The sequence below is a fragment of the Cervus canadensis genome, chromosome 6 (assembly GCF_019320065.1).
Source record: "Cervus canadensis isolate Bull #8, Minnesota chromosome 6, ASM1932006v1, whole genome shotgun sequence".
In the NCBI taxonomy this organism is placed as follows: Eukaryota; Metazoa; Chordata; class Mammalia; order Artiodactyla; family Cervidae; genus Cervus; species Cervus canadensis.
The window spans coordinates 8,089,865-8,116,852 of NC_057391.1; the positions used below are offsets into that span (position 1 = coordinate 8,089,865).

The 26,988-nt window shown below is 39.6% G+C and overlaps 1 protein-coding gene and 1 long non-coding RNA gene across 3 annotated transcripts in view; both read right to left on the reverse strand.

Moving 5' to 3' along the window:
• TBCA (tubulin folding cofactor A) overlaps positions 1 to 26,654 on the reverse strand; it is an 81,991-nt gene extending 55,337 nt beyond the window's left edge. The window contains exon 1 of one of the 2 annotated variants that reach the window (XM_043470724.1): positions 26,509 to 26,654. In XM_043470724.1, the coding sequence (XP_043326659.1) occupies positions 26,509 to 26,561 (53 nt within the window). In that variant the 5' untranslated portion in view covers positions 26,562 to 26,654. The remainder of the gene's footprint in view (positions 1 to 26,508) is intronic. The other variant, XM_043470723.1, reaches the window with a different exon arrangement.
• On the reverse strand, positions 9,394 to 18,310 carry LOC122442997. Its single transcript, XR_006269863.1, has 3 exons — positions 18,299 to 18,310; positions 18,206 to 18,208; positions 9,394 to 10,426 (listed from the first exon to the last, which is right to left on the reverse strand). It is a non-coding gene; the product is annotated as an uncharacterized LOC122442997 (long non-coding RNA).
• Positions 26,655 to 26,988: the final 334 nt, after the last annotated feature.

Consider the following 26,988-nt stretch of genomic DNA (forward strand, 5'->3'; position numbering starts at 1 on the left):
AAAGTTTACTTGTATTTTAAAGGAAGTTATATTTTTAAAATCCTTCTTCCTCATATATACTTAATAGTTCAAATCTTTAAGATTCATTTCTAGAAAATAACCATTTATAATATTATAATTTCATAGTTATACTCTACTGGAAATATTCTGGCCTTATGTTAAAAAAATCTGAGAATGATCACTTTTACTATATATAACACTCTTTTTGTCAGCGAAAAATATATCAGCATTTATTCCTCCCATATAACTTCTACAAAAAACTTTGGTTACAGTAATCAAAATGTAATATAAAATCATTTCTTATTACATTAAGACTTCTTAAAGACTATACGGAATCTAAATTTTCAAAGCAGTTAGCATCTCTCAAAAATACTCTGGAAAATGCCCTGAGCTGTGAGAATCAAATATAGCAAGTGGCTATTACAGTTCACTAATGTACCAAAAGCTTAGAAAACGAATATAAAAGTGTTAGTCTTTCTTTAAAAAACTAATGTCTATTAACAGCTTAAAAAAAAAAAACAACAAACCAGAGCACCGTAGGGGGTTAATCCATTGTTGTCTGAATCACTTTCATCAGTTTAAGTACCTATTAGTCCTTATTAGCAATGTGCTAGCAAGGTGCTATTGGTCTTTTAAAGTCTATCCTGCTTATTCTTAAATCTCTTTGACCAGATAGATTTTGGCAACAGTATTTGAAACATAAAGTTTAGATATGTATTTTCCTTTAGATTTTTGATTTTAAGATTTGTATTTGAAAAATGTTTTCTTTCAGGGCTCTGCTCAAAATGAATTTAAATTGTCAGCACATCTGTATAACTAATCTGTTAGTATCTTACCATTTTCAACAAATATTAAAGAACGCTCCAAAATTTCTCTTAAGGGGAGAAATCAAGATGGATATTCTCATAAACCAAAGCAACTCAAATGGTCTCCTAAGTAAAAACACTAATGCAGAACTGAATATGAAAGTAATGTTCACAAAGTAAAACTAGACTGTTTGTTAAGCTTAGTTCTAGCATAACCAATAGTTATTCTTCAGATTATCACAAATTTATTGTTTAAAAACTAAAATTCAAATAATAAAACAGAAAAACAACTTATGGTCAAAGTTCCCTAAACCTAGATTTAAGGATCAAACTTTGAAAAACCTAACTTAAAATATTTTTTGCAACAGTTTGGAACAGAAAAAGTCATTCTGAGGAATTCACATTTGTGCAATAACCAAGTGGAGTGCAGTACTTTTAGAAAGCCTCCCAGTTCTAGCTCTACCAGTAATTAGCTGAATAATTCAGAGACAATTATCTTCTTGCTTGTTGTTTTTGCTGGGGGGAGGAGTAGCAGTAGGAAACTGGAAGATAAAGAATCCCTAAGGGGTGCTTCATCAACTTTACAATTTAGTGTTTCAAAAGGAAAAGAGTTTCTCCTATTAAGACTATAGTCAATGGTGAAATTAAATTGCTCAGCTTACCTGTATGCCTCATCTGTTCTTATCTTGTTATTTTCAACAATGTGGAAAGCACTTTCCTATAAAAACTAAGCACATTTGGGCAGTTTCTTTTATCCTGTTGGAGGAATTCAGAACAAGACTCCCCAAATGTGTCACCTCGGCATATGGATTATTTTGACCTAAAAGGCAATAGAGATCCCGCAGACTCCAGAGAAACTTCTGCCCCTTCCTGGACTACTAAGAATAATTTAAATTGAAGGTCTTTCAGGGTCAGAATTATTAGCAAAAATAAACTTTACTGACTGACCCATCTTTATGGCAGGGCAAATTTCTAATCAAACATCTGCTCTTCTTATTCTCCTGTGAAATGTCTTTCCCCTCTTTGATGCCCTTTTCCATTCCTAGCTTAGGACTGCATATATACAGTTGACCCTTGAACAACCCAGCTTTGAATCACAAGTCACTTATACATGGATTTTCTTCAATAAATGTACCTGTACCCACCAGCTCCACATCCACAGATTCAAACTTTGGATTGTGCACTATGTCTACGATTCTTGGTTGGCAGAATCCACAGATGAGAAATGTGCAGATGCAGAAGGCTGACTGAGACTTGAACATTCAAGGTCTTTGGTGTCACTGCAATAAGCCCAAGGACTAATCCTCTGCAGATACTGAGTGACAACGACATCATTTAACCCTTCTGTCTTTACATTTCTTATGTATGTGGGTTTCCTTTATATATAAAATTTAATGTATTAATCTGTGTTACTTCAATTTGATTACTAGACCAGTCAAAAACACCTCTGAAGAGTAGAGGAAAAACTGTCCTGTTCAACACTTCCGACAAGCCAGTCAGGAGACCTCAAGGGTTGGGTACCGCTCACTCCCACGCTGCTGAAGATTCTGGGACCTCTGACAAGAGGCAGCAAAATGTGCAGTTCTCACCATGACAGACATCCAAGTCTCCATCTGCAGTCAGGTGGAAGCAGAATGGTGGTAGGAGTCTTGTTCTTTCTCTTTCTAAATTTAGATTAGCAGGAAAAAATAATTCTGGAACTAGCTCCTTCTGCCTTGTGACTCTTGGTTATTTCGTATGAGTACTTATGGATTTTGTTGATCCTTTGCCTCCCAGAAATGGTCACTGTTTTCTTGCCCTACATCTTAAGAGCATGGCTTTGTGACTAGTGAACGAAAATAGTCTCTCTGGTCTCTGCCATCCAGAAGCTGTGCTCACTGGGGTACAGCTGGCGGCCAGCTGAATAGACAAGCTTTCAGAAAATCTCTTTGTACTCACTGTGCCAGTTCTCAAAGGAGTTTGTCCCAGTCCACAAGGGGCATTTGCCATCTCAACTTTTGTAGCTTTCAATGAAGGACCTGAATTTTTAAGACTATCTTTGAAAGTGAACTTACTGAATCTTATAAGCGCTACATTTTTTTTTTTTTTTTTGCACTCTCATATGGAACATCTCTTTCATCACTGGTTAAGTCATAATAAGGTTTATTGGTTTGAGTCACTATTGAGATTATATTGCCTATATTAGAAAGAAAAAAAATTTATTTTAGAGAAAGCTCTTATCCTAAACAACTATCTTACTGAAAGACAAAGATAAGTAAATACAATGTAGTATAACAGCTAGCCTTAGGAACTCCTTTAACAAAAGAAGTTATACTTCATATAAATTCCTCCTTCTGAGAACCCAAAGAATTAAACACAACACTTGCTATTTTATAAGCAAGTGTAAGAACTGCAGTTCTGGAAGATGCAGACATATCTTTTTTAAAGGCCAACATCTTACTAAGCTTCTTTTGTGTTCTGAGAACTCGGCTTGCTAACCGTGAGGCTCAGGACTCTGAAATATGGCTGGACAGAAAAGCAGGGTGAATTCCATCTGTAGCTAGGGTCCTACTAAACCTGGTGCCAGCACTCAGAGGAGTTCAGTTCAGTCAGTTCAGTTCAGTCGCTCAGTCGTGTCCGACTCCTGGCGACCCCATGAATCGCAGCACGCCAGGCCTCCCTGTCCATCACCAACTCCCGGAGTTTACTCAAACTCATGCCCATCGAGTCGGTGATGCCATCCAGCCATCTCATCCTCTGTCATCCCCTTCTCCTCCTGCCCCCAATCCCTCCCAGCATCAGGGTCTTTTCCAACGAGTCAACTCTTCCAATGAGGTGGCCAAAGTACTGGAGTTTCAGCTTCAGCATCAGTCCTTCCAGTGAACACCCAGGACTGATCTCCTTTAGGATGGACTGGTTGGATCTCCTTGCAGTCCAAGGGACTCTCAAGAGTCTTCTCCAACACCACAGTTCAAAAGCATCAATTTTTTGGCATTCAGCTTTCTTCACAGTCCAGCTCTCACATCCATACATGACTACTGGAAAAACCATAGCCTTGACCAGACAGACCTTTGTTGGCAAAGTAACATCTCTGCTTTTTAATATGCTATCTAGGTTGGTCATAACTTTCCTTCCAAGGAGTAAGAGTCTTTTAATTTCATGGCTGCAGTCACCATCTGCAGTGATTCTGGAGCCAAAAAAAAAATAAAGTCTGACACTGTTTCCACTGTCTCCCCATCTATATCCCATGAGGTGATGGGACCAGATGCCATGATCTTAGTTTTCTGAATGTTAAGCTTTAAGCCAACTTTTTCACTCTCCTCTTTCACTTTCATCAAGAGGCTTTTTAGTTCCTGTTCACTTTCTGCCATAAGGGCGGTGTCATCTGCATATCAGAGGAGTTACAGCCTAGAATTACCATGGCTATTATGAGGAAAAACATGATCCTAAAGGATACATGCACACCAATGTTCACTGCAGCACTGTTTACAATAACCAAGACATGGAAGCAACCTACATGTCCATCAGATAGAGGAATGGATAAAGAAGATGTGGTTCATATATACAATAGAATATTACTCCGCCACTAAAAAATGAAAGCATGCCATTTACAGCAACATGAATGGACCTAGAGACTGTCAGACTGAGTGAAGTAAGTCAGGGAAGGAGAAACATTGTATGACATTCCTTATATGTAGAATCTAAAAAGAAATGATACAAATGAACTTATTTGCAAAACAGAAAGACACAGACTTAGAGAACGAACTTGTGATTGCTGGGATTAGAGAGTTTAGGAAGGACATGTACACAATGCTAGATTTAAAATATATTTGCCTTTGAAATCTTGTATCATCACTTTGGTCAAATACATAATTAAGATACAAAAATATATATGTATATATATATAAAATTAAGTATTGTTTCATAACAATCTGTGATCCTATTTAGTCAAACGTCCAAACCTGTTAATACTTTTGACAAAGTTCCCAAAACCAAAGACTAAAGTTCTTTTGACCTCTTGCTAACTTTGGGATTTTTCAGAGGGCCCCAAAACATTTCAAAGGATTTGCTCTTTCTTCTTATAAAAAGAGATATGCTATATTAACTAGGCTTATTTGGTATGTCAAATTACATGGCAAGCAATGTCAAATAAGTGATGCTAAAACCTTCTTAGATTACATTTGTGTAGATCTATGTTATTAACCTAAGTGCTCCTGAAATAGGAAATTCTTACAAATTAGATGTGTCCTGGTATAACATTAACAGCTTTAATTCCAGTTATTATTCTAATATGTTGAATGTTATAGAAATAACCAAACCTCCTTGTCAATTCCATTATAATGAACTCACTGAATCTGTAATAATAGACATTTAAATCATTTGTCATTTACAATTATTGCTTTATTCTTATGCTTTACAAAATGCTTCACCTTCAAGGAGATTCATAGAAAAGATCCTGACAAATACTCTAGAATGAAGGTTTTTTTATAACTTTAGGATTCTATATAACGTGGAACTGGGTAAAATTTTCTAAAACTTTAATGGAAAATGATTTATAAAGCTGCTAACCCAAGATGAAGATCAACAATTAATTATAAGAGATTAAATGTGCTAATAAGGATGATCATAATTTTTAATTTTTTTTTCATTTATTTTTATTAGTTGGAGGCTAATTACTTTACAATATTATAGTGGTTTTTGTCATACATTGACATGAATCAGCCATGGATTTACATGTATTCCCCATCCCAATCCCCCCTCCCACCTCCCTCTCCACCCAATCCCTCTGGGTCTTCCCAGTGTACCAGGCCCGAGCACTTGTCTCATGCATCCAACCTGGGCTGGTGATCTGTTTCACCCTAGATAGTATACATGTTTCGATGCTGTTCTCTTGAAACCTCCCACCCTCGCCTTCTCCCACAGAGTCCAAAAGTCTGTTCTGTACTTCTGTGTCTCTTTTTCTGTTTTGCATATAGGGTTATCGTTACCATCTTTCTAAATTCCATATATATGCATTAGTATACTGTATTGGTCTTTATCTTTCTGGCTTACTTCACTCTGTATAATGGGCTCCAGTTTCATCCATCTCATTAGAACTGATTCAAATGAATTCTTTTTAATGGCTGAGTAATATTCCATGGTGTATATGTACCACAGCTTCCTTATCTATTCGTCTGCTGATGGGCATCTAGGTTGCTTCCATGTCCTGGCTATTATAAACAGTGCTGCGATGAACATTGGGGTGCACGTGTCTCTTTCAGATCTGGTTTCCTCAGTGTGTATGCCCAGAAGTGGGATTGCTGGGTCATATGGCAGTTCTATTTCCAGTTTTTTAAGAAATCTCCACACTGTTCTCCATAGTGGCTGTACTAGTTTGCATTCCCACCAACAGTGTAAGAGGGTTCCCTTTTCTCCACACCCTCTCCAGCATTTATTGCTTGTAGACTTTTGGATAGCAGCCATCCTGACTGGCGTGTAATGGTACCTCATTGTGGTTTTGATTTGCATTTCTCTAATAATGAGTGATGTTGAGCATCTTTTCATGTGTTTGTTAGCCATCTGTATGTCTTCTTTGGAGAAATGTCTGTTTAGTTCTTTGGCCCATTTTTTGATTGGGTCATTTATTTTTCTGGAATTGAGCTGCAGGAGTTGCTTGTATATTTTTGAGATTAATCCTTTGTCTGTTTCTTCATTTGCTATTATTTTCTCCCAATCTGAGGGCTGTCTTTTCACCTTACTTATAGTTTCCTTTGTTGTGCAAAAGCTTTTAAGTTTCATTAGGTCCCATTTGTTTATTTTTGCTTTTGTTTCTAATATTCTGGGATGTGGGTCATAGAGGATCCTGCTGTGATTCATGTCGGAGAGTGTTTTGCCTATGTTCTCCTCTAGGAGTTTTATAGTTTCTGGTCTGACATTTAGATCTTTAATCGATTTTGAGTTTACTTTTGTGTATGGTGTTAGAAAGTGTTCTAGTTTCATTCTTTTACAAGTGGTTGACCAGTTTTCCCAGCACCACTTGTTAAAGAGGTTGTCTTTTTTCCATTGTATATCCTTGCCTCCTTTGTCAAAGATAAGGTGTCCATAGGTTCGTGGATTCATCTCTGGGCTTTCTATTCTGTTTCCATTGATCTATATTTCTGTCTTTGTGCCAGTACCATACTGTCTTGATGACTGTGGCTTTGTAGTAGAGTCTGAAGTCAGGCAGGTTGATTCCTCCAGTTCCATTCTTCTTTCTCAAGATTACTTTGGCTATTCGAGGTTTTTTGTATTTCCATACAAATTGTGAAATTTTTGTCTAGTTCTGTGAAAAATACCGTTGGTAGCTTGATAGGGATTGCATTGAATCTATAGATTGCTTTGGGTAGAATAGCCATTTTGACAATATTGATTCTTCCAATCCATGAACATGGTATATTTCTCCATCTGTTTGTGTCCTCTTTGATTTCTTTCATCAGTGTTTTATAGTTTTCTATGTATAGGTCTTTTGTTTCTTTAGGAAGATATACTCCTAAGTATTTTATTCTTTTTGTTGCAATGGTGAATGGTATTGTTTCCTTAATTTCTCTTTCTGTTTTCTCATTGTTAGTGTATAGGAATGCAAGGGATTTCTGTGTGTTAATTTTATATCCTGCAACTTTACTATATTCATTGATTAGCTCTAGTAATTTTCTGGTAGAGTCTTTAGGGTTTTCTATGTAGAGGATCATGTCATCTGCAAACAGCGAGAGTTTCACTTCTTCTTTTCCTATCTGGATTCCTTTTACTTCTTTTTCTGCTCTGATTGCTGTGGCCAACACTTCCAAAACTATGTTGAATAGTAGTGGTGAGAGTGGGCACCCTTGTCTTGTTCCTGATTTCAGGGGAAATGCTTTCAATTTTTCACCATTGAGGGTAATGCTTGCTGTGGGTTTGTCATATATAGCTTTTATTATGTTGAGGTATGTTCCTTCTATTCCTGCTTTCTGAAGAGTTTTAATCATAAAAGGATGTTGAATTTTGTCAAAGGCTTTTTCTGCATCTATTGAGATAATCATATGGTTTTTATCTTTCAATTTGTTAATGTGGTGTATTACATTGATTGATTTGTGGATATTAAAGAATCCTTGCATTCCTGGGATAAAGCCCACTTGGTCATGGTGTATGATTTTTTTAATATGTTGTTGGATTCTGATTGCTAGAATTTTGTTAAGGATTTTTGCATCTATGTTCATCAGTGATACTGGCCTGTAGTTTTCTTTTTTTGTGGCATCTTTGTCTGGTTTTGGAATTAGGGTGATGGTGGCCTCATAGAATGAGTTTGGAAGTTTACCTTCTATAATTTTCTGGAAGAGTTTTAGTAAGATAGGTGTTAGCTCTTCTCTAAATTTTTGGTAGAATTCAGCTGTGAAGCCATCTGGTCCTGGGCTTTTGTTTGCCAGAAGATTTCTGATTACAGTTTCGATTTCCTTGCTTGTGATGGCTCTGTTAAGATCTTCTATTTCTTCCTGGTTCAGTTTTGGAAAGTTATACTTTTCTAAGAATTTGTCCATTTCTTCCAAGTTGTCCATTTTATTGGCATAGAGCTGCTGGTAGTAGTCTCTTATGATCCTTTGTATTTCAGTGTTGTCTGTCGTGATCTCTCCATTTTCGTTTCTAATTTTGTTAATTTGGTTCTTCTCCCTTTGTTTCTTAATGAGTCTTGCTAATGGTTTGTCAATTTTATTTTTTCAAAAAACCAGCTTTTAACTTTGTTGATTTTTGCTATGGTCTCTTTAGTTTTTTTTGCATTTATTTCTGCCCTAATTTTTAAGATTTCTTTCTACTAACCCTGGGATTCTTCATTTCTTCCTTCTCTAGTTGCTTTAGGTGTAGAGTTAGGTTATTTATTTGACTTTTTTCTTGTTTCTTGAGGTAGGCCTGTAATGCTATGAACCTTCCCCTTAGCACTGCTTTTACAGTGTCCCATAGGTTTTGGGTTGTTGTGTTTTCATTTTCATTCATTTCTATGCATATTTTGATTTCTTTTTTGATTTCTTCGATGATTTGTTGGTTATTCAGAAGCGTGTTATTTAGCCTCCATATGTTTGAATTTTTAATAGTTTTTTTCCTGTAATTGAGATCTAATCTTACTGCACTGTGATCAGAAAAGATGACTGGAATGATTTCAATTTTTTTGAATTTACCAAGACTAGATTTATGGCCGAGGTGTGATCTATTCTGGAGAAGGTTCCGTGTGCACTTAAGAAAAAGGTGAAGTTGATTGTTTTGGGGTGAAACGTCCTATAGACGTCAATTAGGTCTAGGTGGTCCACTGTGTCATTTAAAGTTTGTGTTTCCTTGGTGATTTTCTGTTTAGTTGATCTATCCATAGTTGTGAGTGGGGTATTAAAGTCTCCCACTATTATTGTGTTACTGTTAATTTCCTCTTTCATACTCGTTAGCGTTTGCCTTACATATTGCGGTGCTCCTATGTTGGGTGCATACATATTTATAATTGTTATATCTTCTTCTTGGATTGATCCTTTGATCATTACGTAGTGTCCTTCTTTGTCTCTTTTCACAGCCTTTATCTGAAAGTCTATTTTATCTGATATGAGTATTGCGACTCCTGCTTTCTTTTGGTCTCCGTTTGCGTGAAATATTTTTTTCCAGCCCTTGAATTTTTGTCTGTATGTGTCCCTTGTTTTGAGGTGGGTCTCTTGTAGACAGCATATATAGGGGTCTTGTTTTTGTATCCATTCAGCCAGTCTGGATGACCATAATTTTTAGACTTCTCATGCTGGTTTTCTAACATTTTGTTTTCCAGATATAAAAAAAAACCTTTCCTCTTAAGTTCACTATGACTTAAAGATTTGGTAAATTATACCTTTGTAAGAGAACTGAATCATTTCTTTCTTTCTCCCTATCTGATCCTTCCAGAATTTGGAAACTCTGAATATTCTTATTTTCTTAGCAGTAAACTTATCTGCATAAATTCAAAAGGAATATGATCTACTTATAACAGGATATAACTGGAAACATTGGTCATATTGCCAAGGTTTTGGCTGGAATGTCATGTTTAAGAATGTCCATAGACTGACTCAAATAGTGACCAAACAGATTTAAGGAACTAAGACTGACTTTGAAAAGTCAAAGTGTTAGTCACTCAGCATGTCCAACTCTGTGACCCCACGGACTGTAACTTGCAAGGCTCCTCTGTCCATGGGGTTTCCCAGGCAAGAATATTGGAGTGGGTTGCCATGCCCTTCTCCAGGGCCTGAAATGAGACGCAATTGTTTAACTGAACTGACTTATTGTCAGGACTAAGAGACTGAGTGAGGTGAAGTAACCTACCAACTCAACTTCTGGACTGTGAGACTTCTCAGAGAGGTTTCAAAGGTGGGACGGAAGGGGTTCAGAATGAGCCTCCCTAAAATGTGCCACTTTGACACGTGGATTGTTTTGAGCTAAAAGGCAATGAAGACCCTGCGGATCAAGAGAAACTTCTGCCCCTCCCTTAACTACCAAGGAGAATTTAAATTGGGGGTCTTCCCCACAATCTGAATTATTAGCAAAAATATATTTTATCTGAGTGACCCATCTACATGGCAGGGCAAACAACTAGTTACCAAACATCTGTCCTCATTATTGTTCTATAAACTACCCCTTCTCCTGTGAAGCCCCTGGCCCCGTTCTGTTCCTTAGCTCAGGCTGGCATGCTTGCCTCATTTTTCCATTCTGTCTTGGAAATGCTCAGGTAGGTGGGGTTCCTGTACATACCAAGTTAAATTGGATTTTCTCTTGATAATTTGTCTCGTGTCAATTTAATTATTAGACCAGCTGAAAGAATCTTTGAAGGGTAGAGGAAAAATTTTCCTCCCCAACAGTTTAATTCTTTCCATACCAAAAGAATATTAAACTGCATATTAACAAAACACTGTATTAAGTCATCAGTGGAATTACAAATAGATAAACCTCTTTGGAGGGCAACTTGCCAGTATCTCTCAAAATTTTAAACACATAAGCCACCTGAGCCCGTGAATGGCAGCAGAAGATGTCACCCCAAAACAGGTCACTTTAACGTAAGGGTAATTTTGAGCTAAAGGTAACTGAGAAAAAGCAGATACAAGACACGTCATCTGCCCCCTCCCACTTACCTAAAAGCTGGACATAAATCTGTAACGGTGTCTCCCCTCTCTTCTCTACCACAAGACAGAAGTTAATCACCAGATGAATCACTCTAGAGCCTTACCAGCCCAGAGAAGAACCAGAGGAATCTGCACGACAGACTTTACTGATCAGCCCTCACCATTCAGGAGTCATCTCCCCAATATTTACCTCCTTGTACTCTGCTAGGGGCTCAAAGCCCCTTTCCCTTGTACTATCTTTTCTCTACAAATTAACTGTTCTTTTGTTAAGATGCTATGTAAGGCCAAATTCTAACCATCCTTTTGAGTTACTCATTATTGAATATTCCTCTGTGTTTTTGTGTTAATAAATTTTTTTTTCCTTGTTAATCTTTCGTCTAATTTATACAGGGTACCAGCCAGAGTGTTTAGGAGCAAACAGAAAAAAGTTTCTCCTTCCCTACACCAACAGTTCCACTTGTATGAATTTATTCTACAGATATATCTGCACATTTGTAAAACTACACACATACAAGAAAACTCACTGAGGTATTTTTCAGAATAAAATACTGGAAACAATATAGAAGTTCATCAATAGAAAAGTGAAATAAAGTGTTAGTTTGGCTCAGTCGTGTCCAACTCTGCGACCCCATGGACTGCAGCCCACTAGGTTCCTCTGTCCATGGGATTTCCCAGCAAGAACACTAGATTGGGCTGCCATTCTCTTCTCCAGGGGATCTTCCCAACCCAGGCATTGAACCTGGGTCTCCGGCATTGCAGGCAGGTTCTTTACTGTCTGAGACACCAGGGAAAACTAATAGAAAACTGGGTTTTTAAAAAATGTGGTATGTCCATATAGAACACGCTAAAAAACAGTGTCTACAGAGAGGACAACTGTACGGTCAGGCCACCCAAGACGGCTGTTCTCTTGTTCTCTGTACATACCAAGCTATGCTCAGCCAGTGCCTGCTTCATCCACATGCTGCCCACAGGACTGATCTTCCCATATACTTGCCTAAGGCCCCAACTAGTGACTGTTCTTATCAAAGGGGCAGTGAGGCGCATGCACCTCTGCCAGTTTCCCTGGTAACTGATGAGCCAACCTGACATCAATTTCCCCAGAACTGCCAAACCCCGCTCACTCCTCACGGAAACTGCCACCACATCCTGCCTGCCATCTGCCACACATGGTGAGGTATCGCTCCAGGATCTTGCTTCAGACACGTAAGATTCCCTCTGTCCAATACACCACTGATATCTCTGTTGCTGACTCCAGGCTCTTTCTTTGGCCTTGAAACTGGGCAAGTATAGGCTTTGCAGGCCTGCAGAGTGGAGCCCAACTATCATTTGTTCTTAAAGACATAAATGTAAATACTTATGCAGGTACTGAATATCTCTAGAAGGATACACACACACACAAATGAGTAATAATAATAGTGGCTCCAAGAGGGAAAAACTAGGTGCTTAATGGATAGGGGTGACAGACTTATATTTCATTGTGCATCTATCTTTAAGTAAGTATTTAAGATGTAGTGATAATTCTGTGCCATGTCTATACTGAAAATTGTTCAAAAGACTGTTTAAATATATTAAAGAGAGATGAAGAATGAGATACTGTTTCTGTTTTCAAGGAACTTAAAATGTCACCGAGTAAATTCATTCATTTTATATTTACCAAGAGTCCTTTTTGTGTCAGGCCTCTGGGGATATATCCCTGCCTTCATGGAGCTTATATCCTAGAGGAGATGAATGTACAATATTATGATAGCTATAGAGAGTCTAGTTCAAGTAAAGCAATAATAAAAGGCAAGACTTCTGACAATTTCTATTTTCACTTCATTATTCAGAAATAAATGAAACAGTCTAAGTTCCCCTAAAACATGTTAAGAGTAGCAAAAAGACAGTGATAAATGTAAACAGACCTAAGTACAAAGCACTAGAAGCAGGAACATGAAGAGATACATTAATGGCTGATAATATTCCATGAAAGCAAGAGGCAGAAAAAATTTAAAGTAAACATGAAACCAAGTTAACACAATGTAATTCAAGCATTCTCCAATTAGGGACTCAGTTACACTGCAAAGGTGTTATTTATAGTCAAGTTTCTAGGATCTCAGCAGTCATGGGAAAAAAGCTATACATACTTGGGTGTTAAGCTTCATAAACTGTCCCACAAAAGGCTATTTAACACTACTAAGTTCATGTATGCAACATTTTCTACAGGATATTATGTATACCATGTATAGCTAAGCTTCTAGAAAGGAAAAACACTAAGAATGGATTCCAGGAATGCCTCCTAAATTACTGCAAGCCCTGCAACAGAAGTGGTGACTCTTCCACTGAGGGGCTAGAACAGAAGAAAGCACAGAGTCTGTGAGAACAAACAGTTGGGATCAAGGTAAGGCACATTCATTTGTCCTTTCCTCCTTCCCTTTCTTCCACACCCCCCACGCAACTCCAAACAAAGAACATATCCCCCATGGATAAGAGGGGGCTATTACAGATAGTTCTTTAAGAAAACAGAGAAAGGAGACAGCCAGAAAACTTCTGCAGAGGTGGTGATGTCTCCTGAGACCTGAGTCCAAATCCTCACATGAGATAGGCCCTGTAGGATCTATACCCTCTCCCTCCTACTTCTGAAAGTGTCTCCTACACTTCCTCCCCTTTATCACTTGGATGTTCTTCCCCAAACAGGCCAATCATTATTTTCCAAGCCTTTGTATTAACTGTTCATCTTGTCTGAAAGGTTCTTCCCCCATATAGTCCATGGCTCTTCTTGGCCATACTTGGCCATCATGAAGATTAAGGACAGCTACACTCTCATATACCTGTAAACCATCCAGGGCCCATTCCTTATAAAAATCTGCCTTACACTAACTATTATATATGTGCACTAAAAGCCATATTTAAAAAAGTACATTGTAGCATCATTTGTAAAACTGGAAAAAGTTAAAACTAAATATTTACCAACAAGAGAACGGAAAAAAAAAAAACTAGCAAATTCACACAAGAGAATGAATTAGAGCTGACAGTTTCAACAAGAAGAAATCTTAAGAACAGTAATATGCACAAAAACTAGGTTACAGAAAGATTCTTACAATATGACACTACTCATAATTTTTAAATGAATCTATATTTTGATAGGTAATACATGATTCAAAATGACAAGAACTTCCTCCCACCCCTGTCCTCAGCTACACAGCTTCTCTCCCAGGGACAACCAACATGACCAGTTTCCTATGTACCTTCCAGGTATATTTTATGTTACATAAGGCAGGTAAGCGTGCAGAACAATACTTTAATATGGTTCATGTATACCTACATATAAGCTAAAAGTTTAAAAACATGTGTGGAGGGACTTCCCTGGTGGTCTGGTGGTTAAAACTCTGAGCTGCCACTGCACAGGGCGTGGTCTCGATCCTGGGAACCATGACGTGCACCGAGGTGGGAAAGATTCCACATGACGCGCACCACAACCAAAAAAACAAATGTGTGGAAGATAAAGATCAAACGCAGAATAATAATTACTTAAAGGCAAAGAAGAAAAGGAACAAATTCAGAAAGGGCACTGCAAGTGTAACTGCTGCTGCTGCTGCTAAGTCGCTTCAGTCGTGTCCGACTCTGTGCGACTCCATAGACGGCAGCCCACCAGGCTCCCCCGTCCCTGGGATTCTCCAGGCAAGGGTACTGGAGTGGGGTGCCATTGCCTTCTCCAGCAAGTGTAACTATATTGTTTCATTTCAGGTTTATTATGCTTTTTCTAGATTTTTCTCATACATGAAATAACTTTTTTTCTTCATAAAATAGACGAAGAGGATCACATTTGAGAAAATAATTAGTTTAGTGTCAGATAAAGTTTGAAACCAGAGGATACTAAAGTAAGGGCATAAAGTCAATAATTTAAAATGAGTTTAAAGCTCAGGAGAAAGCTGAAGATTTGGGATTTATGTAAAGAGATACGAGATACCTGCAATTCTAAGAAGAAATGTTAAGATATACATACACTGTAAAGTCTAATAGAACAAAAATTCCTTAAGGACTGGGCCCAAAATTTTGCCACATTAAGTTTCCCTGAAATATCACCTACTACCCATAATGAGATTTCAATTTACCTATATCGTTACTATTTTTCTTAGGTTTCACAAAAAAAATCCTGGTATAGATGAGTCTATTTATGTAATTAACTTATCAATAGGCAGTTACACCACACACACAATTTTAGTAAGTTAGAATCAAAAGGAGATGGTGCTCTGGTTAGCTCTAGGTAAACTACAAAACGTTTTTTAGATTAAACTTACTAGTAATTGAAAATGTTTCAACAACAGACTTTCTTTCTAGTTGCCAAAAGTCCTGGGTGAGGGTGGAAGGGAGGCTCAGGAGGAAGGGGATGTCTGTTCACTCATGGCTGATTCATGTTGCCCAGCAGCCAACACACAACTGCAGAGCAATTATCCTCCAATTAAAACTACAGCGTAAAAAAATCCTTCAACGTTGTCAACTTTTAAAGAAATCTTTGATATAAACATATTTTATCTTTCATTTCTCTAACAAAAACACTATCCTGACAAAAGTCTTTAAGTGAAGACTGAGTACCCGCAGCTATTTTATTGCTCTTTTGAAGTGTAACTGGAGTATTCAGCAATCTCTCTCTTTTCAGCCTCTCACTTTTAGTTACAAAAGCAAACTTCAATTATGTGAGCTGTTCCCCCTCATATAATTGACTTCTTTTCTGGTTTTCCCCATTCCTTGGCTCAATTTGCAAATAGGTATTAAATGCCTATTTTAGTATAAACAATGTATTATATACCATCCCTTTGGTCCCTAAAAAGACAAAAAGAACTGCTTGGCCTTAAGAAAATTTTTGTAAATCTTAAATAGTGCAGAGACCTTAGAACTTAAAATCCTAGGTTTGAAATGGAAAGCACTGTACCAGTAATCTAAGATGACTTACACTTCAGTAAACCTACAGGTCTTCAAAGGCTTCATAGAGTACAGACGTATTTCAGGCAATGGATGCACATTAAAAGCATATCATTTTAGTATGGTTCAGAAACTGAGGGTCATTTATAGTGAAAAAGTAGATGCCTACTTGTTTGGAGACAAATAAACCCTAAGTTAAAGCACATGTGCACACATAAGGCTCCGTAAGATATTTCTTTAGCACAGGTAAAAGAATATCAACAACAAATAGGGAACTTAGTTTAAAAAATATTAAGGAGGGTTTGAAAATAACCATAATCTAGCATTAGAATTGTAGGGACATCTTCTGACAGTTGTGGTGAATCATTTATAGATTTCAGAATAAGGACTCTTAAAAACTTGCTACTCACTTGATTACTCTTCCCTGAGATAAACTGTATGGAAGTGCAACGAGAGGGAAACTGGTTTTGACACATTATGTAAACGAAGTTGATACAGTATTTTTTAAGGTGTTAAAAAATATGGGGTCACTGATATAAACAGAGACATTTTCCTGGGGCTTCAAAGCAGGGAATCAACGCCTCAGCAATTTAAAGACAAACAGCCACTACCAAGTCCTGGAGATCAATTCAAAACACAAGTTTCATGCTCCTGTCTTCTCTCTCTAGAGCCAATCAGTGAAAATGAGAAATAAGTTTTTTTTTCCCACAATTTAAAAGAAAGCATGGGACTTCCCTGGTGGTCCAGTGGTTAAGACTCTGGGCTTCCAATGCAGGGGACACAGGTTTGATCCCTAATCAGGGAACTAAGATTCCATATGCCATGTGGCACAGCCAAAAAATGTTTAAAAGAAGACATGTTTCAGGGACGGAATCCCATGTTCCAAGTTCTAAGGATGGAGGTTCATGACACTGTACAGGAGGCAGTGATCAAGACCATCCCCAAGAAAAAGAAATGCAAAAGGCAAACTGCACTCATTTTGCACTACCGCACAATTGCACTCATCTCACATGCTAGCAAAGTAATGCTCAAAATTCTCCAAGCCAGGCTTCAACATTATGTGAACCAAGAACTCATAGATGTTCAAGCTGGATTTAGAAAAGGCAGATGAACCAGAGATCAAATTGCCAACATCCAATGGATCATAGACAAAGCAAGAGTTCCAGAAAAACTTCTGCTTTATTGACTACGGCCAAGCCTCTGACTGTGTGAGCCACAACAAACTGTGGAAAATTCTTCAAGAGATGGGAGTATCAGATCACCTTACCTGCCTCCTGAGAAATCTGTATACAGGTCAAGAAGAAACAGTTAGAACCAGACATGGAACAATGGACTGGTTCCAAATTGGGAAAGGAATACATCAAGACTGTATATTGTCACCCTGCTTATTTAACTTATATGCAGAGTACATTATGTGAAATGCCAGACTGGATGAAGCATAAGCTGGAATCAAGACTGCCGGGGGAAATATCAATAAACCCGGATATGCAGATAACACCACCCTTATGGCAGAAAGTGAAGAACTAAAGAGCCTCTTGATGAAAGTGAAACAGGAGAATGAAAAAGCTGGCTTAAAACTCAACATTCAAAAAACGAAGATCATGGCATCCGGTTCCATCACTTCTTGGCAAATAGATGGGGAAACAATGGAAACAGTGACAGACTTGGGTTCCAAAATCACTGCAGACGGCGACTGCAGCCATGAAATTAAAAGACGCTTGCTCCTTGGAAGAAAAGCTATGACCAACCTAGACAGCATATTCAAAAGCAGAGACATTACTGTGCCAACAAAGTACATCTACTCAAGGCTATGGTTTTTCCAGTACTCATGTACTCTCACTTGTGAGAGTCCGGTGGATAGCAAGGAGAGCCAACCAGTCCATCCTAAAGGAGATCAGTCCTGAATATTGATTGGAAGGACTGATGCTGAAGCTGAAGCTCCAATACTCTGGCCACCTGATGGGAAGAACTGACTCACTGGAAAAGACTCTGATGCTGGGAAAGATTGAAGGCAGGAGGAGAAGGGGATGACAGAGGATGAGATGGTTGGATGGCATCACCGACTCAATGGACACGAGTCTGAGTAAACTCCAGGAGTTGGTGATGGACAGGGAAGCCTGGCGTGCTGCAGTCCATGGGGACAAAAAGTGTTGGACACAAATGAGCTACTGAACTGAAGTTCCAGGGTCTCTCCTGGAGAGACTACACTGTTTATACATCTACAGAATGAGGATGATGATGACAACAGTTAATAAACACTGAACACATATTAACATACACTGAACATAACGTCAGGCATTGGGCTCAGTGCTTTACATGATTACCTTAAAATTTTCCAAACAACAGAACAAGAAAGATACTATCATTAATCCATTTTCCAGCTAAAAAAACTCGGGCTTTTAAAGGTTAAGTGACTTGCTCAGGGTCACCAATGTAGTAAGTGAAGCCTGGGTTTCCATCTCCTTAACTCCAACTGCAGCAATGATATAGTAACTATAATGCTGTGACATCATAATTGATTCAATAGCTCCCTACTGCTTATCAGGTCAAAAAGTCCTTATATAAGGACTTCTCTGGTGGTCCAGTGGCTAAGACTGCACTCCCAAAGCTGGGGGCCAGGGTTCAATTCCCAGTCAGGGAACTAGATCCCACATGCAGCAACTAAGAGTTCACATGCCACAGTGAAGATCAAAGACTCCCACATGATGCAACTAAGACCCAGCACAGCCAAATCAGTACTTTCTTTTAAAGCTTACAAAATTATTTTAAAAAATCCTTATAGAATAAGACATGAATTTGTCCACTGGAAAGACTTCTACTGAACATATACTATATGCCAACACCATACCAAGTGCTTCAAAGACAGGTTCTGAGTGAGGCTGCTAAATAAGTGATCTTTGGATCAGTCATTGTTATTTTAAAATGAGCTCTATTTGGAAACATTAAACAGCATCACAGCTGGAATTTTGGAAATGGAAAGTTGGAATAGGAAGACCACACATCTAAGCATTTATATTATAAATACTTCTGGACTACTATTTTTAACAAAAATTTCCAACCTGGCTTACTACAGATTTTAAACATTTTCTACCAAACAAAACAACGCAATGAAAACACAGAACATATCTACACACACACACACAGGAGTCAAAGGATCTTCCATTTCCATGTTCAACTTGCAGAACAACACAGGTTGTGCTGAGAAAACCACGGTCAGGAGTGGCCGTAGCTTTCTTCCTTTACAGCTTAGAGAGACCTCTGGTCGACAGCTGTGTAGCTCCTAAGAGTTATGTTTGCCAAGGAGCTGGCAGAAGGTGGGGAAGAGCTGACCACCTGCAATCCATTTTGACAATGACTTTGACCACCACTTTGGAGAACTGGATACAATACAGAAATTCCAAAGAGTTGGCTAAATTTCAAGGTAGGAAGCTGGCCATTTTGGCTGAACTTACTTTAACTCACATCAAAGGCCTATGATGTGGAAGAGGAGGAGAAAACACTAAAATATGAAAAGTTACTAAAGCTTACAAGAAAAGTTTACAAGGCTATGTCCTAAACCTCTCCCAGATACTGTCCATCCTATTTTCAGCCATAATTACTTCAAAAGGGGTAAGTATACACAACTACAACTAAAGGGGCAAACAAGAGACAAGTACAACTAATGGCAGAAAACTCTATCTTCACATAACACACGAATCATTCATATTTATCATGAAGTACATGTGTCGTCCATAGTTTTCACTTTTGGGTCAATATAAAATATGTAACAGCATATATACACACACATAATGTAAGTCAGTATTACATATATGTTTAACAATGTGGCAATTTTACTTACCGCCTGTGCTTTTTTAATGCCTGCCATACAACATGTGTGTGTGTGTGTATGTGTGTGTGTGTGTGTGTGTGTGTGTATATATATATATATATATATCTCATACCTAGTTGTTTATTACAGGTATGGATATAAACAAACTTGGGAAGATGCAACAGTTTGGGAAAGGTCCTTGCTTTATAAAAAAAAAAAAATCAATACAATTTCCCCACAGATTCATGATGTAAAATTCTATAATCAAGGCTTGTAGATTTGTAATTATGGTATGTCAGCTACATTTAAACAAGAGTGTTAAAAGATTGTTAAAGTTAAACTAACACAATTGCAGTGTGAATTGTCCTAGTCTCATTCTAATCTACTGGTGTCACTTTCATTTAATCAGAGAAAAACTATGGGCCAATGTCAGAGCTACTTCCAATGCCCTAACATTCTTTGTTCACATTGGATTTTAAGCCATTACCAACCTAAAATGGTTATAAAAAGATATGTTTCAGAAAGCATTTTTAATCAATTAATTCACTCACCAATGGGCATTTTTAGCAAGCTTTATTGAAAAATAAGCTAACTTAATGTTATTAAATAACCTTTTATATTAAATGAATGAAAACATTATGGTGTTGCAGAAGAATTTCTTGAATTTACCATAAACACAGCTTTTTAAAAATAACACCCTTATTTATAAACAGAAATCATACTTGGAAACTTATGGTAGACATATGTCATTTAGCTGAAATAACATATCAGCATTTAAAACATAAATGCTATTTTTCTTCTGCTCTATTGAAAACCGGGGCAAAGGGTATCTTTAATAAATGGTATTGAGAAAACTGGACAGCTATATGCAGAAGAATCAAATTGGACGACTTTCTCATACCATATACAAAAATAAGACTTAAAAGTAGTATCTGAAATCATAAAACTTCTAGAAGAAAAAACAGGCACTATATTTTTTCACATCAGTCTTAACAATATCTTTTTGGATCTGGCCCCTCAGGCAAGGGAACCAAAAACAAGAATAAACAAACAGGACCAATCAAACTAAACATCAAGCAAAGCACCAACAGAGGGGAGGCAACTGCTGAGCTGCAGAAGCTGTCCAAAAACACGCTTCCGACAAAGAAAGGACTAACAACCAGACTACACAAAACCTCACATAACTCAGGATAAAAACAAAAACACAAAACCTGATTTAAAAGAAGAGAAATGCGTACAAGACCTGAATAGACATTTTTCCAAAGGAGATACACAGATGGCCAACAGGGGCGTGAAAAGATGCTCACCACCACTCATCATCAGGGAAATGCAAGTTAAAACCACAATGAGGGAAAAAAAAAAAAAAAAAAAAAAACCACAATGAGATATCCCGCACACCTGTCAGAATGGCTGTTACCGAAAAGAAAACAATGGATGTGGAGAAGGGGAACCCAGTGTACTGCTGATGGAAATGTAAACTGGTGCAGCCAGTATGGGAAACAGTATGGGATTCCTCAAAAAAATAAAACCACCATGTGATCCAGTGATTCCACTCTTGAGTATTTATCCAAAAAACCCCCAAATACTCAGGTAAAAGATACACACATTCCTGTGTTCTTTGCGGCATGTGCAAACTGCCCATGAATTTGTTGCTGCTGCTGCCATTGCGGTCAGTCACTGAGTTGTGTCCAGCTCTTTGTGACCCCGCGGACTGAAGCCTGCCAGGTTCCTCGGTCCGCCACTGTCTCCGAGTCTGCTCAAACTCATGTCCACTGAGTGCATTAACAGAGCAACGGATGAGAAAATGTGACTGACAAATACAACGCAGACATACAATGAAGTACTAGCCGTAAAGAAGAATGAAATCTTGCCACTTGTGACAACACTGGTGGACTTGGAGAGTATTACGCCAAGGGAACCAAGTCAGATAGAAAAAAAACAAATGCTGCATGATTTCACCTACATGTGAGATCTAAAACACAAAACAAGTGAACAAATATAACTAGACAGAAACAGAATCAAACACAGAATAAACAGGTGGTTGCCCGGGGGAGACATATAGGGGGAGGCAAATAAGTGACGGAGATTAAGAGGCATAAGCTTTCAGCTATAAAATATTAACAATGAGTCATGGCGACCAAGGGGAGAGGGGGAGGAGGGAGGAACTGGGACACTGGGATTGACAGATACACACTGCTGATACTGTGCATAAAATAGATAACTGGCCAGAACATCCTGTGCAGCCCTGGGAACGCCGCCCGACGCTCCGCGGCAGCCTGACTGGGAAGGAGACCACAGCGAGGGGCACGTGTGCAGCTGACCCGCTCTGCGGCACCGCAGAGACCAGCGCAGCACCACGAAGCGACTAGATTCTAATAAAAATTAACTGAAAAGTTATCTCAATAAAACCAGAGGGGGGAAAAATGCCATATCTTCTACTTCAGAGAAAATTATTTTCCAAATCACCAATAATTTAATACGGAAAAAAAAGGCTAAACTTCATGTTTACAGGATGCATTTAAATTTTAATTTAAGTAAAGTACAACATTTACTTCACCGTTGTACTATCATCAAATAGTCTCGAAATAATCACAGCACGCAGAAAACACTGCTATGTTTGGTAGGTATATACGTACTAATACAAATCATCCTGGTGTCCTTGAGCCTTTCCCAACTTCAGCACTGTAGGTTCCACATCCCGGAAACCCTTCAGTCCCAAGTAAACCCTACAACTGATGCCAGTGAGACACTAGGGGGAAGGGAAGGGGAAGAAAAGGTGTACAGTTCTGCACTGGAAAAGAAGAAATCTGGAGTCATATTTGGTAACCCCTTGCTAGGACTGCCAGATTAGCTGTGACCCAGTCATAGTTAAGTAGGTCTAGCAATCTGGAACAGGGATTCAAATCTTTAAAAAGAGCCTGCCAGAGCCAAACCTACCAACCAATACCCACTAACAATGAATCACATGTGAACACTGGCTACTTCTTCAAGTAACTTAGTATAATTACTCACTCTGAGTACACATATATCTCTATAGCTCGCAGCCAGAATTATCCCTGAGAAGACAATCATGTTGCAGGGAAAGAGATATCTGACAAGTCCTAGGAGTGAGAAACTCAGCACCAAGTCAGAATCAATGCTGTCTAACTAATAACCCTTTCCTAGTAACTGGACTCTCCTGTTCCTAGGAATCTAACCTCTCCTCTTGAAATCTATTTCTGGAAATCAGATCCTTTGCCTTTCTTACAATGGGAGGTAACAAAGTTTCTCTATGACTAGAGCACTGTTGAGGCTTCTTTCCTTACAGTCTGAAGTCACTGTTTTGCCAACATGCTGAAAAGTGCATCTTTCCACTCATTGTTTGATCTCTCTGTTGCCAAATACCAGCATCTATTTATTGCCTGTTTCCATACTCCCGTAGCATTCCATCTGCCTGCCCAGATTTCTTTCTAAATTAAAGCCCACTACAGGGAATTCCTAGATCACCTGAAGAATTTTAGCAGATCTGATCAGACACTAACTCTAAGAATTCACCCTCCCTGGTACAGCCTACCCAAACTGAACTCTAGGACTAATACCTAGAATATATTTCTAAGTGGCTTTCAATTCCTGGAAAGAAAACTGAAGGAATTCAGGGCTTGAATGACTTATAAATCTCTTTTTCCAAATAAAAGTTGTTACTTCTGAAGGTAAATGAGGCTATGGGAAATGAACTTCTTGACTAGAAAAAAGGTGCTGAGACCAGAAATTGAATTTTAGATGACAGCTTTTTAAAACCAATGCTTTTATGAATGGGAGTTCATAAAACCAAGAACATGTCTGAATCATGGAACTAATTGAGAAGTCTCTGAAACTAAATTTGGAGAGGAGAAAAAAATGCATATAATGCATTTTAAAAATGCATCTTTTTATAATAAAATATGTTTAACTTATATAGAGAAGAATATAATGAAGACGAATGACCATTCATCTCCAACAATTACTAACGTGTTGCCACATATGCCTCATCTATTCTCTTTTCTTTGCTGAAGTAAAACGCAGAATTCTAAAAAACAGTATACTAAGGCAGATGTTGGAAGGAGTCAAAGTAAAATAATTTTCAGGAAAAAGTAACAGAAGAGAGAATAGCAAACAATATTTACAGGTTGAGCGTTATCTACCAAGACAAAATACGGTTAATAAAAAGCTAAAATACAAATTTTATGGCTTTTTTAACCATATCTCATTTCAGTACATACAGACAAGCTCTAACCAAAATGCCAACAGAACAGCCATGAAAAAATATACAGTAGGCATTTGTTTAATTTATAAGCAATTTGAGATATTACAGTAAATTATGAAGGGATTTCATTAAAATGATAAATGTATGTAAGTATAAGGAATCAAAATTAAACTTTGATAATGCTCTATTATTGAAATAAAATGAAAAGAAACCTTTATTTCCGAGCAGTATCTGTAAGTACTTAGGAATTTTTGAAAGCCTAGAAACTTAACTATGCGAATAAGTTGGTTGTTGTTGTTGTGCCCAGTCATGTCCTCTCTTTCCAACCCCAGGGTCTGTAGCCTGCCAGGCTCCTCTGTCCATGGAATTTTCCAGGCAGAAATACTGGAGTGGGTTGCCATTTTCTACTCCAGGGACTCTTTCCTACCGAGGGATCTAACTCACATCTCTTGCATCTCCTGCACTGGCAAGCAGATTCTTTACCATTGCACCACCTGGGATGTCCCAAATCAGTGTGTCTCCCAAAAATAACAAATGTTGCTGAGGATGTGGAGAAAAGGGAATCCTTGTACACTGTTGGTAGGAATGGAAATTGGTGCAGCCACTATGGTAAACAGCATCAAGGTTCCTCAAAAAATTAAAAATAGAACCACCAGATGATCCAGCAATTCCACTCCTGGGTATTTATCTGAAGAAAATGAACACACCAAATCTGAAAAGATACATGCACCCCAATGTTCGCAGCAGCATCATTTACGGAAGCAATCTGAGTATCCATCAACTGATGAATGGACACAGAAAATGGCACACACTGACACCACAGAGCACTACTCAGCCATAAAAAAGAACGGAACTCTGCCATTTGCGACGATACAGATGGACCTGGAGGGCGTTGTGGTCAGTGAAGTCAGACAGAGAAAGACAAATACTGCATGTTATCATAAAACGTGGAATCTAAAAAACAAAACACACCAACGAATACGGCAAATCAGGAACTGACTCACAGACAGAGCAAACTAGCGGCCACCAGCTGGGTAAGGGAATGACAGCACAGGGAATGCAGTCAATATAACAACTTTAAATGGAGAGTAAATAATAAAATTCTGAATCTCTATGTTACATACCTGAAATTAATACTGTAAATCAACTACACCTCAATAAAAAAGAAGTCATTTCTCATGACTTTCCATCTAAAGCACTCTTCATCATATCCTTTTGGATATTTTGCCAAATAGATTTATGAAAATGACATAACCAAAGTAAGCATAACAAAAGTGAACAACAGAACTCTGAGTAACAGAGCAAATTATGTTTTCAATTACACATCTCAACTCTCCTCCTACTATCACACATTAAAAAAATACCCTTGGGGTGGGGCACTGCAACTTAAAACAAAAGACTGTAGGTTAGAAACCTTAGTTCTTCCCCTGCTCTGACACTAACTAGCAATGACCCCCAACAAGTTTACTTTTTCTATTTTAACTTCAAAGCTCAGTTTCTCATTTGTAAAACAGGAATACAAATCATAGCATTAGTTAACATGTACTAGTAGTTGCCACATACTGTTAAACAGAACAGCAGGTGCTGCAACAACTGCATGAGGCTGGTACTCCATTTTACAAAGGGGGAAACTGAGGCAGATGTAATGTCTTCAACAGTACATAACATGGCAGAACCCAGATTGGAAGCCAAGCATTCTCACTCCAGAAAAGCTGTCCCACTTCACTACTACTCATCCTTAACCCACTTCACTACTTCTCAGCCTTAACAATGACGGTTTCTAGGAGAGCAGTGTAAGGCTCTACTAATAAAGCCTCAGAGGCAACAGCTTCATAAGTGAATCCATGCTCCCCTTTGCCTTGTCATTCCTCTGGTGAAAATACCAACACAGGGAGGAAAGGTGTGCAAAAAGGAAGAAGCCAGAGAGCTAGGATTAGACAGATTTACTGCCAAACAACCTGCTTCTTCAGAAGACTGTTCATCTTTTCTCTTGGAAGTTTGATCTTCTGGGGTCTGAACAATAAAGTTCTCACAAGCACTCCAGTGTCTAACCACGGTTGGAATTACGACGAATTACCAGACAGGCCTACCCAGGATGGTTACTTAGCATCCTATATACAGGCTCTGGGGCGAGCCGCGGGGACGCTGGCCGGAGAGAGCGAGGCCTCCGAAGTTTGTCGAGACCGCTGGAAGCTCACGGCCCAGTTTAGGACTGTCCCGCCTGCCATGTTGGATGACAGGGCGCCCGCCAGCTCCCATTCCGGGTAAGGCCGGCCTCGGGACGCCCTCCTAAACTTCTGAACGGGCTCGCGCCTCCACCTGAGCGCAGGCAGAGGCCTGGAAGCGCCGGCTCCAGCCAGGTTCTCCAGGGAGACCCGGGGCACGACCGCAGGGGGCCGGGCCGCCGCCCTCCGACTCCGCGGGCGCGGGAGGGGTGCGGCCCAGGGACCCTCGCCGCTCCCCCGCCGGCCTTTCGAAGGAACGGGCGCGGGGAGCGGAGGGGCGAGGCCGGCGGGCTCGGGCACCCGCGCGCCCCCTGCGTCCCCGCCCCGAGCCCACCGGCCGGGGCGCCCCAGGTGAGGCCTGGGGTCCGGGGCCCGCCTCGGGCCTGCGCTCCGCCGGGCCCGTCGGCCGCCGGGGGGTGAGGGAGAGGAGGCAGCGGCCGCGGCGCCGCTTCCGGCTCCTTACCGCTTCACCACGCCGGTTTTGATCTTGATCTGCCTCACGCGAGGATCGGCCATGGTCCCTCGAGCGCCGCGGAAAGGAGGGGCTGAGAACCGGGGTAACCGTGGCGGGGACGGCGCGGAGGAGGCGGGACTGTCGGCGTAGCCGGCGCTGCCCGGCGCGCGTGCGCACACCCCGCCGCGGCCCCGCGCGCGGGCCGCACCCGCAGGGCGGGCGCTGGGAGACTGGGGGCCGCGGGCCGGCGGCCGCTCAGCGCCTACCGGTACCCTGCCCGGCCTCCACCCAGTTCCCCGGTCGCGAAACCTGCGCTCGTCTAGCTCAAATGGCTCCTCTTTAGTTCTTAAACAAGCCTCCTTTTAGTGTGGATACAAGTTAACACTTTCCCGGTCTCCGCAATCTGGGCTTTGGGGAAACTTCAGTGTCTCCCCGGATAGGCTGCTTTGGCCATGGCATTGCTTTGCGAGATTCTCTGCTTAACGGACG